At 31.3% G+C, this 15,039-nt stretch overlaps 1 protein-coding gene across 1 annotated transcript in view; it reads left to right on the forward strand.

Moving 5' to 3' along the window:
* The first annotated feature begins 9,978 nt into the window (after window positions 1–9,978).
* The window catches only part of LOC126673249 (uncharacterized), a 50,428-nt gene continuing 45,367 nt past the window's right edge, over window positions 9,979–15,039 (forward strand). Inside the window, exons 1-2 of the mRNA XM_050367325.2 lie at window positions 9,979–10,376; window positions 12,060–12,163. Coding sequence (XP_050223282.1) covers window positions 10,280–10,376; window positions 12,060–12,163 — 201 coding nt within the window. The 5' untranslated portion in view covers window positions 9,979–10,279. The remainder of the gene's footprint in view (window positions 10,377–12,059; window positions 12,164–15,039) is intronic.

The following is a 15,039-nucleotide window of genomic DNA, read 5'->3' on the forward strand; positions in this document are numbered from 1 at the left end:
CTTAATATCAACTCAACATCGACTTAATATCAACTTAATGACGACTCAATGTCAATTCAATGTAAACCTAATGTTAACTCAATATAAATTTAATGTCAATCCGAAAAAGTAAATTATTTTAATTTTGAAATGTAACTTAATATCAACTCAATGTAAACTCAATGTAAACCTAATGTCAACTCGATGTGAACCTAATGTCAACTCAATGTGAACCTAATGCCAACTCGATGTGAACTTGATGAAGGTTACATGTCAATTTAAAGCAATTTTTTTAGTAATTTATTATAATTTTAAAAACTAATTTAATATCAACTAAATTAACTTATATAATTTATTTTGAGTTTATATCGAGTTGATATTAAGTTAATCGTGTTTCTAATACATTAATTTATAAATTTATTTTAACTTAATTTACTTTAAGTTAATACTTAATTTACACTAGTATTAATTTAATTAGAATAAATTAATTTAAATTTTAACAAACGTAATATTTTATTATTATTTTATAATAATATATTATTTATAATCAACCATTTTAATATGTTTATATTTAGTTTAAATGCTTTCTTATACATTATTAAAGAGTATATGTATATATATTAAAGAGTAAATAAAGACAACAAACATGTATTGCCTTGATGGTTAGACACATAGACAAAGAGTGAGAGGTCATGTGTTCTATTCCTACTAATAGGAAATTTGTATTTTATTTAATTCTTTTAAAATCTCACCACTATAGTTGACTGCCGTTGACCGCCTTTGACCGCGGTGGTCCGGCCGTGACCGGGGCTGACCGCGGTGGTCCGGCCGGTCGGACCAAAATTTGGTCGGTGGCGGTTGGTTAGTTTGTCTAACCAAATCCACATTTGTCATGTGTTATCATTTGATTGATTCTAACATAGACCAATGAAATGTTGACAAATAACAAGGATAATATTGTCTCATTTTCTTTTATTTTGGGTTATGAGGGATTTTTGTAAACTTTTTATTTTTTTCGAGAGATTTTCGCCAAAATCAAAATGGTGAGGAAAAAGTGAAACACCATAGCATTTTTAGGTGATTTGTGTAAAAAACCTTTTCTTTATTACTCATTGACTTTTGGCTTGTCTTTTCAAAAACAAGCCCACATACATAACTCTTAAGTTCATAATCATATAACGAGACACTTATCAAATCTAAACATGCATTTCCATCAAATAATTATCTTAGAAATTTACTCCCTCCGTCCTATTCTAATTGAGACAATTTCAATCGCACATTATTTAAGAAATTTTTATAACATTACTTTTATATCCTCACATTACATTAAATGCATCACAACTTTTTAAAAATATGCTTTCTAATTGCATTTATTGAATAGGGTAAAAAGAGAAAAATAGTGTAAAAATTACTCTATAAATAGTAGTTGTTAATTAGAATGGGACACCCAAAATAGAAAATATGTTCAATTAGAATGGGACGGAGGGAGTATCAAAATCCCACTTAATATTTTTCATAAAATATTCAGTTTAATTTTTCTTTTTAAAACTCAAAAATCATAAATTCATATAGCATGCTATAATATAACCAAATAAGCACATCATCCAAACACTTGAAATAGTCATAAATTTCTCACATAAAAATTATTAAATTCCCATTTAATTTTTTTTAATCGAATAATCATGTATCATATAGCTTAAAATTATCAAAATCCATAACCCAATTTTTATTTGTATTTTTTGTATTAAACATAAACACCACAATACCAAAATCAATAAAAATTACATCTAAACAATATGATCAAGTTCACAACTCAAAATTCCAATAACAACCAACATAATTATTCATAGTTTGAAGACCAAAAATAAATTTACATGTCAACTTTAATGAGAAATTTAAAACCCAACAAACAATACCCAAATCTCAAAATTTCATAATAGAACAACCATGAAATTTTCGGATTTTATAAGATTAAAAAATAAAACTTTATTTCAAAAACTCCTAAAATTCAACACTTTGATTTAAGCAACAAAACTCGAAAATAAAAAATACTCATAAGTTTGATAATCTTTTTAAGTTATAATCTTTAAAAATTACAACTTCAATTTACTCCATAAATTTTCGGATTTAAAGATCATATAAACATTTTAAACCTTTTATTTACTTTAACTCTTAACTTGTAGAAATACTTATGATTTTTAAATATTAAAATCAACCCATTTTTTTATCATCTTTTTAAACAACATTTTGAAATAAAAACTCAACCTTTTTAACTTTAAAAATTTGCCCACACAACCACCAAAAACATATGAATTTCCATACAAAGAAGCTAAAACATGTATTTCAATAACAAATAAAGTGTAAATACCTTATTTGAAATTTTGGAAAGTTGAAGGATAAAAAAAATGAAATTTTTTAACTTTGTGGATGGTACGGTTTTTGAAAGAAAATGAGAAAAAAATGCTTTCATTTTAGTTACTCTGCAAAAGAGAGAAAACATTTTGTTTTTTTTTTATTTGACTATATGAACCAAAATGAACATTCGGCTTGGAGTTAAACTTGGTCTTCAAATTCTCATTGTACACATTACACATGTTCATACATGTGTCATCCTTTTAAAATTCATTTAGTCTCTACACTTGACACATGTTCAAACATGTTTCCACTTCACAAAGTTTCTTTTGTTGTCTTTGGTTTATACACTATATTATATAGAATAGAGCTAAAAATAATAAATACTATTTTGACGATTTTCTAAATTAATAAAATATCTTCTTCCGATGTATTCTTAATATTTATTAAAAGTTCAATTTTATATTTTATCTAATTTTTAAATTCCGTTTTAAAATATTTTGCATTTACGAAAATACCACTGCATATAACAAATAGATTTTCAACTAGCACAAAATCTATTTCTAACGCGAAATCACATAATTCAAATAATTTGACTCGACCATAACCTTAAATCGTCAAATTTGACTTTTCTAAGCCCGGCTTATAAGTCAACGTGACTAACTTTCATCGTCTGATCTTTAAAATTTAAATTTTGGGGTATTACAATGATGTATTCGGTTGATTAAATTTTTGGGCTTCATGTCTTTGATTATGGATCAGATTGTGGATTAAGAGTTCGATCGTGATGTACTCAGTAGATTAATTTCTCATCCTTCACAATCACTTGGATTCAATGATATTATAGGATATCCCGAGTTGAGGTTTAGAGTTCCATTGATTTCAGTATTTATTTATATACATTATATAATGTTTACAGTTTTTAACTTAATATTTAAATATAGTATTATGAACTTACTCAATTTCGATTCACTGCCGTCCTGTTTTCAAATTTTATCGTATAAAGTACGAGTGAACTTCCAAGAGGTTCAATTTTTCAAAAGCAGTCAAATTATTTTAATTCTAGCCCGCAGTAATCACTAGACGTCTTTGTCGTTAGACGACTTAGTTGTGTTTATTTTCTTTATCGCATGCAGTACCCTGATATTGGATGCTTTAATACAAGGATGTTTCCATGTTTATTTATATATTGATGTTGGTTTTATCTCAAGCATATTTTATTTATGTTGTGAGTTAAGAGTTGGAATCTCGAGTTGCCTCCGAGTGATGTTTATTTGTTCAAATCTTTGCATGATGTTATGTTGCCATGCTGGTTGGAGTCTCGGTTTGCCCCCTAGCAATTATATATTGTTTCCGCTTGTTTGATAATTGTCGTTTTTTAAGGCTTGCTACCGGTTCTGGAGCAACCATTTTCATTCTCTAGCGTCGGTTGCGATGCCGTGAAACCAGGTTGTGACATGTAACTCCCAACTTCTTATTTGCCCACGTTCTCCTGCACTATTTTGGTTCATCCCAAAACAGTTTTCACGTTACATGGTCTCATGTTACATGCTCATTACTTCCCTCTTATGGTTGTGAAAGTATCCTCCATGTTTTCCTCTTCTTTTGACCTTAGAAAGTTATAGTTCTTTCATTTAAAATTGTGTATCCTTATTTTATTATGTTCTCCCTCTGATTTAATGCTCCAACTTCTTGTATATTTTTATAGCCTCTTGAATCTTTTCATGCTTGCAATATCAGAGGTTTATACTTAACCATAGGATTCAAATAGGATGGCTTGACAAATATTTCGTCGTTCTAAAGAAGAAAGTATTGATCATTCTCCATTTTATACTCATAGAGCATATAAATGCTGCAAAACACAGCATGCTTGATTTTCCATGAACCACAATTATTTATGGCATTTCAACTTCTCCAATGTTACGACCCATTTTCATGGATCGCAACCAAAACCCGTAGCTAGCCTTACACATAACCTTACAAAATACATAAACCTGCAAGAAATCAATGCTCGGGGGCAACCGAGACTTCACCCTAGTTCTAGCAGCTCATAAAATATAACATTTACATAATAAATGCTCGATCAACTCCGAGCCTCCAATCATGGCATAAATATTTATTAACTTAAGTTATTATATTAATGCCAAAACAACAATTGTATTAATTGAATAAATCTGATTACAAGTATTAAACAAGTAAGACTTCTAATTACTACTGCGGTTTAAGAACAAAATCAGTTTAGCAGTTTTAATAAAAATAAAGTAAAACTTTTGAGAAAATAAAGAATCAGAGACTACTTGACTTGCTTACCCCTAGGAAAAATTGGAAAAACAACGGGGTCAGATATACTGAGATGAGTTCATACGACTATTCACATTTATTAAGTGAAAACCTTTAAAAATCTTAAATTATTGTAAAGCATTTTACCATTATGGATAAGCACTGAAACTCTAAACCACAAACATATAATCCAATTGTCGTGTCAGTGAGACGTATCTCCAAAACCGATCCACGACTGTCACTCAAATAAAATATGTGAGTCCCAGGAGACGTATCTTCCACCGGCGACCTCACTAGGTGAGACGTATCTCTAACCTACCTTAATAACCATATGATCATACCGGTGCGCACGCAGTCTCGATGATGCCCATTGAGTAGCCCATTCCAATTCAGAGCCACAATGTCGTAAACAGTTCAAAAGCAGTATATGCAATATAAAATATATGCAAAAAATACAATTTATGTAATAAAGCGGTAAATAGCGATATAAACTCACTGCTTGCTAATTCACGTGATAACTCCTGGCAAGCAGTCTAAACTCGATTCTCCTCAAAACCACGAACGGTAGATGAGTCTAATCAAGTATAAATAATTATTAAAACGAACCCTAACAATAGAGTGTACTAGACACCACATAGGACTATTACAAACAACAAGTTAAGGAAAAGTCCAAGTCAGAGTAAACACAATACTCGAATAACAATAAAACCGTAACCAGTCAAGCCTATTGAGTTCACGCTTTAAAATATGTTTCAGAAAATCTTATTTAAATATTATTTAAATAATAAAATAGATAACTTTCCAAATGGTGGGTTAGCCGAGTTACCGATAACTATTAAGCTACCTCACATGTCGGGTGACCCAAGTCTAACCCGACCCAAAATATTTTATCAAACATATAAACCAGAGTTTATAATTTTCAAAAGTAACTTTGATAAAATAAATATATTTATATCCAATTATAAATCATAGTTTATAATTATAGAAACAACTTAGATAACTTAAAACGCAAGTAACCAAATAGTTACTAACAATTTACTTAATTAAAATAAATTAAGAAAAACGTTTAAAATCTAAAACGTCAAATTGACACGTCTAGTCAATAATTCCAAAATCTAATAATTACCCGAGTAATTATAATTTATTGATTAAAAATATAATTATCACTTTCCGTTATAATATTCAAAATAAATAATTTAAATTATAAATGGATTATCTTTATCTTATAATTAAAATAATGTTGACAATTTATAAATCGAAACGAAAAATTCGAAAGTTAAAATTTAAAAACTATTAACAATATATAACATGTGAAACAGTCAATAATTAACTTAAGGAATCAATGGATTAAAATAAAACAATTTAATAGTCAAACCAGTCTATTAGCCAGAACTAACAATCAAACAACAAAACCAATTTGGTTCCTGCCAAAAACAGTGAGCATATTATTCCTTTGTCATTCAAATTTAAACAAGCTTAATTAACCCATGCAATTTATGAAACAATAGAAACCCAAACGTGGCCAATACCCATGACCAAAAGCATTATCATATTTCAAACAAAACCCAACCCGCCAACTTCATCTTCCTCAATTTCATGAATTTTAGAGCCAACATAATGAACATCAAACTTCCAAATAAACAAGTTTTCATAATTCTTTTACAAACCAAACTAAACAAAATCCTAATATCAACCCAATACAATAATAAAAACTTAAACTAACAATAATGGCAGTCGCAAATATAAATATCAAAACAGTAACCTAAACTCAAAAGCGATAAACCGAAGCGACGTTTAAACAGGTAAGGTTACGTACCGAGATCAATTCCAAAGCGTAAGGATTAAAGAGAATAATATAAACTGACCTAACAAAGAGGAATATCTCAGATTGGCGCTAGAACAAAAGAGATGCATGTCAGAAAACAAAGAACACGATACCGAACGAATATACGTAGAAGAAACGAGAGGCGAATACTTACCGAATCCAAAGGATGATGAGAGGGATTGAGAGAGTATACGATTTCAGAGTGTCTTACTATGAGAGGGTCCGCTAGGGTTTGATAGAAAACGATAAAATGAACAAAATAGGGTTTTAAAAACGTAAGAGGTCTATTTAAATACATGAAATCCTGTAACAGCATAGTGCACCTTCGTGCACTCCATCGCTCCTCCAACGAGCCTCGAATTTTGATCAAACGGTCAACTTTTTGTCGTGCACAAAATATCTAAAAATGAGCCCGATCCAACGGTTTAATTGGAAGGTAGTAATAATTTATCAAAACATGTCAGATTTATAAGGCACACGAACACAACATCGAGTATAATCCGGATACAAATCAAATCGGCATCGAAAACTCACATGACACATGCGACATATACAAGATATAAATCCAACTCCAATTAAAATTTCACACTTGCTAAGTCCACCATTAATAATCCAAAACTAAGTCGGAAACACAACGAAACCATGACGGAAAAATACGGGATATTACATCCAACCTCTTGAGGTTGTATTTACCCTATTCTTGTTTAAGTTCCATGTGCATCCATAAGGCATTCCAACGTTTCCCATGCATGATCTTATTGTGGATTTTCGATCGAGCCATGGCCTTTTTAGAAACAAAATGGGTTGGGGCCTATATTTGTTGGCTTTGCCAAAAAAAATTCAAATATGATTCTAATAATAATATAATAACATAAATCAGGGCTATAATACGACCATTTGTCAAAACTAAACCAATGTTTTCAAATTCGAGCACTAAAAATAGCTTAAAACAAGCATAATATTCAGTGTTAAACCAACCCTAACTTTTTTAATACCCACCAACCAATATTCAATAGCACAGATGACATCATTTTATTCCATTAGCAAAGACAAAAACATATAATTAACGCACGGTCAAAGCCTAAATTTTAGTAAAAAATTAAATTTCAACAAACCCCACTTTTTGTAATTCAACAATTTGGGACCTACACTTTCAATTCACACATACCAATTCATAAACAAAGTAGTATCACATTCATTCAACTAAGTAGCGGACAAAACCCTAAGCTTTTAGAATATTAAAATTGAAAAAACCCTAATTTAAGGGACCATATTGTCGAATACCATTAACGAAATGCACAAAATCAATTTTTATACTTACCTCGATAACAAGTGGTCCCAAATTCCTTTAGGAAATCTTTCACATCTTTCTCAACAATAAGTGGTCCATTGAGATTAACTTCTAATAAAAAAGCTCTATAAATTGCATAAACCAACAATGAGAAGTTCTAAAAATTACTGAAACCAATGATAAGAAGTTCTAGAAGTTGCAGAAACCAACGAAGAAATAACGAAAGTCATGCGTACGCAAACAAAGAATTAAGAAAGAAAATCAATTTTAGGGCTCATTTGGCTTTCGTCTCGAGGTTGTGGTAGGAATTGAAGAAAATAGATCTTTCGGGTTCAGTTCCTCTTTTCTCTCTCTCTATTAGGGTTCAAACCAAAAACAACGCTGTTTTACAGTATGTAAAATATGATGATGTTTCATTTTATGTCTGTTGTTAATTAAACGACGTCGAGAAGGAAAATGACTCGTCAGCTTCCACATGTATTTCATTTGGCAAACCCGCGAAATCAAATTTTGCCATGTAGCTGTTATATTGGCATCCACACTCCTTAACGACATTTGAACAACAACGAGGCATTCCGTCCAAATTTGGGTATCAAATTTTGAAAATGGCAAGTATAAGGACTAGAAAGATAATATTTTTGAGATAAGGATCTTTGAAACAAAATTCGTATAGTTTACATGAGTCTTTTAAATTCTAGTTCACCCGCCAACTCTCCTCTTGAGCTACTACATGACTCGGCAATAAGTGCGATTCACGATTCAAATCGTCTGATTTTATACGATTCGCCCATTAATCGATTCAAATCCTTTAGTGAATCGTAATTTAACCTAAATTGGTGCTGAATCTAGCGATTCTATAACGAATCAGAGTGAATCGGCGAATCGCGCGATTCACCAAGATTCATAAATAAAAAATGGAACAATTTAAAAAGAAACAAAATAAGCAAAAACCATTAAACTTGTGGCTTTTCATATTTCATGACTTAAAATATGAGAAAATTTATAAATAAAAGAAAAATTACCCATCTTAAAACTTTAATTTGAATAACACCTTAACATAGGAAAAAAAAAACCAATTGTACCCTTATTTGGGTTTTCATGTTTCAACTCTATCTCAAAGCATTAAATTGACCTTTTTTCATTTTAAAAAAAGGTTAAAATAATCTCTCATTTTTAGACTATATTCTAATTAGACGTTAATGTTATTAATAGTAGAAAAAAATATTCTTCCTCAAAAATTCAACAAATAATAATAATAATTTTGATTATATTAATTATCAATAACTTTTTAAAATTAAAAACCGTAAAAAAACACTCTTTACACAAAACGAAATCGATTTACACTTTTTCAATTTTTTTTTCGATTCTCGGACTTACCGCCGTCTTCCATCTTGATCGTCCTTCCATGGAATAAGGACGAGCTCCTCCTTCCAAAGAAGAAGAACTTATTCTCCTCGCTCCTCCTTACATGTAAGGAAGAGCTCGTCCTCCTTCCTGGAGGGACGAGTAAGATGGATGACAGTGGCGGGTCCGAAAAAGACAGGTGGCGGGTTTTTATATTGGAGGAGTATGATGGACGGTGATGGGTCGGAAGCATTTTTTAATTATTTAATTTTTTTGATAAAATTTAAAAAATTATTTAATTAATAGGACTTCTTTAAACGTTTTTAAAGATAAAAGACTTATTTGTATTATTCTAAATAGAAAAAAGAGTTAATTACATATAAAATCATCACCTTTACACGATTTTTCAAAAATAACTCGACTTTTTAAAACATGTCAATTCAGGGCATCATTTTTCATTTCTTTTCAAAAACAATATGGACAAATTTCGCTGTTTTGGACACTCGATGGTCTGCCACGTCAGCAAAAACACCACTAAAAATTACCGATGTTGTTTAAAAAAAACAAAAAATAGTGCCTTGAATTTTAAAAGTCGAGTTATTTTTGAAAATTTATGTAAGATGGTATTTAAAAAAAAAGTCTATTATTATCAAATGCTAGGTCGCCTTACCAATTATAAATAAAAAACTTTTAATATTTATTAAGATATTTCTAATAAATAAATTTTAATATCAATGACTACTATACACTAACTTGATTATTATTGCCGACCTCTATACTTATCATAATCTTTTTGTGGAACATCATAGAAGAAGCAATATGCGAGTGCTGGGGTGCATCATATTCTAAGCCGCACGTCAAATTGACCGAAGACGTGTCTCTTCATTGATAGCACAGATTTTGCTTCGTAAGTCTAAACTTCAAAAAAGTAAAAACAAACACGAATCGCGCTCGTTTCTCTCTCTAAAACAAAATAATAATAATAATAATAAAAAAAGAACAATCGTAAATGTAACGTAAAATTAGAAATTACTTCCGATCGAAATTATTATTATCTTTTGTTTGATAATTCATTTTCTTGAATATTCTCGCCGATCAAAAAGGAAATCCATGTTGAATACTACTGTTACAGTATCACTACCGCTACTATCGCGTGAGCAGATGATCGTCATCGCCTAATCAATCGACGGTCACCGGCGAACGGAAAGATGTTGGAGGATCAGGTGGCGTATCTGTTGCAGAGATACTTAGGGAACTATGTTCGAGGTCTTAATAAAGAAGCTCTCAAAATCAGTGTCTGGCAAGGTTTGTTCTCAACTTTTTTGTTTCACTAGCGTTTTTTTTAGTATTCCTTATGAAAATCGGATGTTTTATTGAAATTCGAGGTTTTAGAATTGGTCTAATTCTTGCTTAATTCATTTTCTGATGTGTATTTGCTATTAGTAATTTTTTAATTTCTATACGTGATATTTTTCAGCTATTTAGGTTAAGGAAATTGTAATGTCAATGATGATATTTTTTGTTTTTGATAATTTTAAGTATTCATGGATGGAGTTGGGGAAGTTAGTTTAGATTATAGAACTAAAGTGGAAGTAATATAGGTAAAAATTGCAAGTTAGAGGATTAAGCTTGGGGTTAAGCTAGAAGTTCGCAGGATTAACTAACTCAGTGTAAAGGGTGTATGTACTATTGTTCATTTGTATGATATTAATGCAGTGTGATCGAGATGGAGGATAACTATAGCTGCTCACTCATTGCTAAGTTGAAATGTAATTTAAATAAGGAAGATAGGATTCTTTATTGTTCTTGTGGTTTATTTTAGCTTCTAGGAGTCGCAATTGTGAAATTTCTAAAGTAGCATTACGTTTTTTTGATGTCAAATTTACCATAAATGAAGTCAGAAGTTGTATGTAATAGAATAGTAGTATTAAATGAACTCTATGTGCACCAGATTTGTATGACATATGCTCAGTTTTAGTTGCTTAGTTTTGATTTGAAGTTGAGCTGATCACAAGCTAGATGTTGAATCCGGAATAGGAAATCCATGTAATTGCTTAACTTCTTGAATGAGCTTTGACTTTCGATTGTGAATTTAGAGCTTTTGCTAACTTGGTTTTAAGTTTTTTCAATTGTGAAGTTACAGCTTTTGTTATCACATCATTTGACTTGGGAATGCCAAATTTAGAACTCGCATCCATTAAAAATTTGAGTTATTTTTTTTTGAGAACTACCAGAAAATAGGATTTTTATATTTCAAGTTCTGATTTTAAGTTTAGGCCTTTGCCCTTCCAAATCTAAAGCATGGTTTCAGCATTGGAGTTTCCTTAAATCTTTCAGACCTGCCAATTTTCTTTTCTCTCTCTTATCTGCTGAAACATAACAGAGTAATTTGCGAAAAACAATTCAATGTATAATTTCCTTGTTTTGTCCTTAAGCTCTGTCTAACTGGTTGAGTTGTTCTTAAGCTCTATTTCGAGTTAGCTGGTTGAGCTGTTCTTAAGCTCTATATCCAGCTAGTTGAGTTGTTTTAAAGTTTTAAATCCCACAGATTCAGGAGTCCTTTTGTTTTAGTTTAGGCTTTTCTTTCTCTCATCATAGCCTTTTGTCCTTGGGAACTAATGTAACCAGCTGGCTGTTCTCTATGATACCCTCGACTAGGGAGAATTAATTTTCCGTCAATGGCATTTGCTTTGCCCTCGATGGTGTTTTTCCAAGTTTCCAAGCTTGTTCAAATTTGTTAATTCCTGTGATAGGCCAAGGCTCTCATTCTTTGGCAGTATATAAGCTTTAGAATCTAGGGTAGATGTATGGTCACTGTATAAGTGCCACTTAAATCAAAATTGAACTTGTGTTGAATTGATGAGCTTCGGGCAAAGAGGTATAAGGTTAAATCCATGTCATATAATAGACATTTTGTCAATTTTGAAAGTGTGTTATTTTCCATGTTTTATATTTCTCAGTTCTTACAACTGTTAAAACTTAAAACAGGTGATGTTGAGCTAACAAATATGCAACTGAAGCCGGAGGCACTTAATGCATTACAGTTACCTGTGAAGGTTAAAGCAGGATTTCTTGGATCAGTAAAGCTTAAGGTTTGTTGGTGCAACATTTCCTTGAAGTAACATAGTTTTCCTGAATTCTAAATTCATAATGTTCGTGGGTGAATTGCTTTGTGTATGTGGTAGAAATGAATACATACAAATATCTTTCCATCAAAATTTATTTAAGGAGTTTAAAATTGTGCTTTATTTGACCTTATTTTATGCAGTGCGTTCTAGAGATTTTTTTATTGTCTATGGAGAGATTTTGGTTGTAGGAAGGATGCCGAATTGACCTTACCCCTTACGTAATGGAGCTGTCTAATAGAAAAAGAAGCAAAATTTTCTCTTTTAATATGTCTTGGGATGAAGTGGTGTATTTTCTTCTTAATTGACATTTGGATAGTAATTCATGACTTGAGAAATGGTTTTTTTAAGCTTCGGTAGTGGTGCATTCAGCAAGAAATAGAATGAAATAACCGACCGAATCAAAGTATTTTAACCTAACTGTAATAAAATCGAAATAACATTTAGTTTGATTTTTGTTTGGCATTGAAGATGACCAAACCTACCAGAATAAGAGTATATATAAGATATGTTTAAAGAATATCAAATTCTTTTATTTGGTTAAGTGGTAAAGTGTCTTGTTTTCCCCCAAAAGTATTGGTTTTGATTTCCATCACTTGTATTTTATATGTTTTTAGTTTGTTTTGTTAACTTAATTGCTATAAATACTTAAAAAACAATTTCTTTTGGGAATTGAATTGAGGTCAGATGGGACATGCATCAATGCCCTTCCTACCTGACCAGCACGATAGTTTATGTTATATAATTATCCTTATCTGGATATTGATTAGAAAAATTGAAGCAAACCGATTTTTTCTGTTCATTTTTTCAAGTCCCAAAATAACCATTCAGTTAAGTAGACCGAACCAACCGCTCCTCAATACTAAGTGTAAGAGTGACCATTTTGTCGATTAAGTTAAAACCGAACCAAACTCTCTCAAACTGAACTAATATAATTTTTTTGCGCCTTTAACCGAATTGGCCAATGTTTTCATACTTCACCATAATAAAGTGATTAACTTGATTAAATTTCAAAAATTAAAAACCAAACCATCCAAATTAATAGGTTAATTCTGTTGATTTTTTTAAACAATCAAAATTACAAACTCACTTAAATAAAATAATAAAAAGTATAATAACCGAACTGACTGTCTAACCAAACTTAATCAAAAAACTTTGTATGATCCAAATTAAACAAATAACCGAACTCTCAAACCAAACTTAACCAAAACACTTTACACGGTCATGTATTTCGGTCAAACTGACCGTTTGCTTTAGTCCTATTGAAGTGTTTGTTTGCGTAGCCCGATTCAAGTGTTATCCAATTTGGTCCGAGGGTTTATTCTCTTAGCTTGTTTCTATGCTATTGTTTTGTTTGTTGTTTGTTGAGTTTTCTGAAGAGGATCCGTTGTCTTTGAAGATTGTTAAGGTGATAAAATTATTGCTAGAGCCTCGCCCAACAGTTTGAACTTTTGGGTGAATTGGTTATTTGACATGGTATCATAATCTCTTTGATCTAAGAGCACGATCATCGACGATCCCCATCTGTTAAATTAACATTTGAATACGAGATAAGGTGGGGCCGTGTCCTTGTTTGTTCACACATCAAGCTTAATGAGCATTTACGTGCTGGAGTATGTTAAGATAATAAAATTATCGTTCGAGTCTCTCGCCCAACAACATGAGCTTTTGGGTGAATTGTTTTTTTTTTTTTGGGTGAATTGGCTTTTGAGACTTTTACTGAAAAAAGAAGAGAACTTTTGTGCTGGCATATGATTATTTATAATATACTTTATTTATACGTTGCACATTTAGAAAACATAATCTATTTACTTAGGAAAAGGATTTGGATTTTCAAATTGAACTTTGGTGTGAGAGTGTCCTGTTTTATTTGGGCGGGGTGGCTAAGAACCTTTGGATAAAACTGATCATAAAGTCATACCATACAGCACCGGCTGAGGTTGATGAGTTATCATAACTTTTTTCAAGAAGGCAACCTATCTTTTGTATAGTTTACCATAGAAGTGGTAGTGGATGAGTTAAGTGGGGGAATTGTGACTGCTAAAATGTCTGCTGTGGGTGATAATCATTGTGGGGATGGATTTTAGTTTTGAGATACCTCTGAAGCATTCCGTCTTTTAGACATACTGAATTATGAAATGGATTTGATGGTTTTAGCCTTTTAGGTTTCATTTAGTCTACAATTCAGATATTGGTTTAGCATAAATCTTCTCTTTTGCATTAGAGGAAAGATCTTTTAGTGCTTTACTTTTTTAGTCCCTGAAGTTGGTTGGTGCATCAATTGATTGGGAAATGAAATGTTAATGTTTGGCCGTTTAAGTTGTTGATAAGAATGGTTGGATTAGATCTAAATTTGCTTAGATGATTGACCATTCATTGCTCTTCTGATATGATAGCTTTGTGATCTGTTTCTACATCATTTATCTATTTGCTGTAGAAGGGATTGGTGTTAGGGACATTGGCTGGTTAGACGGTTTGGAGAAGAGGTTTCTTATTGGGGCCGCTTTGCGCTGGTTTTTGTGGATTGGCTTTTGATTTTTTTCTTTCTTTTAGCTTTTCCAAAAATTACTTCAGGAAGAAGTATTTACCAGATTCTCAAATTTTTTTAGGAGGAATAAAAGGAAAATAAAATCTAGAAGCTAATTTAGAAAATCTGTGCCAAACTGGGCCTTAACGTTCAGCTACATGTTGCAATAGGAACATCTGGTGCTATGATGTCGATTCAGTTCTAGTTATTCATGAAATTACCTGCGGGAGAAAAATGCTCTGCTTGACTGTCATTCTGGACGGATATTTTCTTTTTGATGGTTCAAAATAAGAGGCAACTAATTATGGGGCCAATT

Source organism: Mercurialis annua, linkage group LG3, assembly GCF_937616625.2.
Source record: "Mercurialis annua linkage group LG3, ddMerAnnu1.2, whole genome shotgun sequence".
Lineage (NCBI taxonomy): Eukaryota > Viridiplantae > Streptophyta > Magnoliopsida > Malpighiales > Euphorbiaceae > Mercurialis > Mercurialis annua.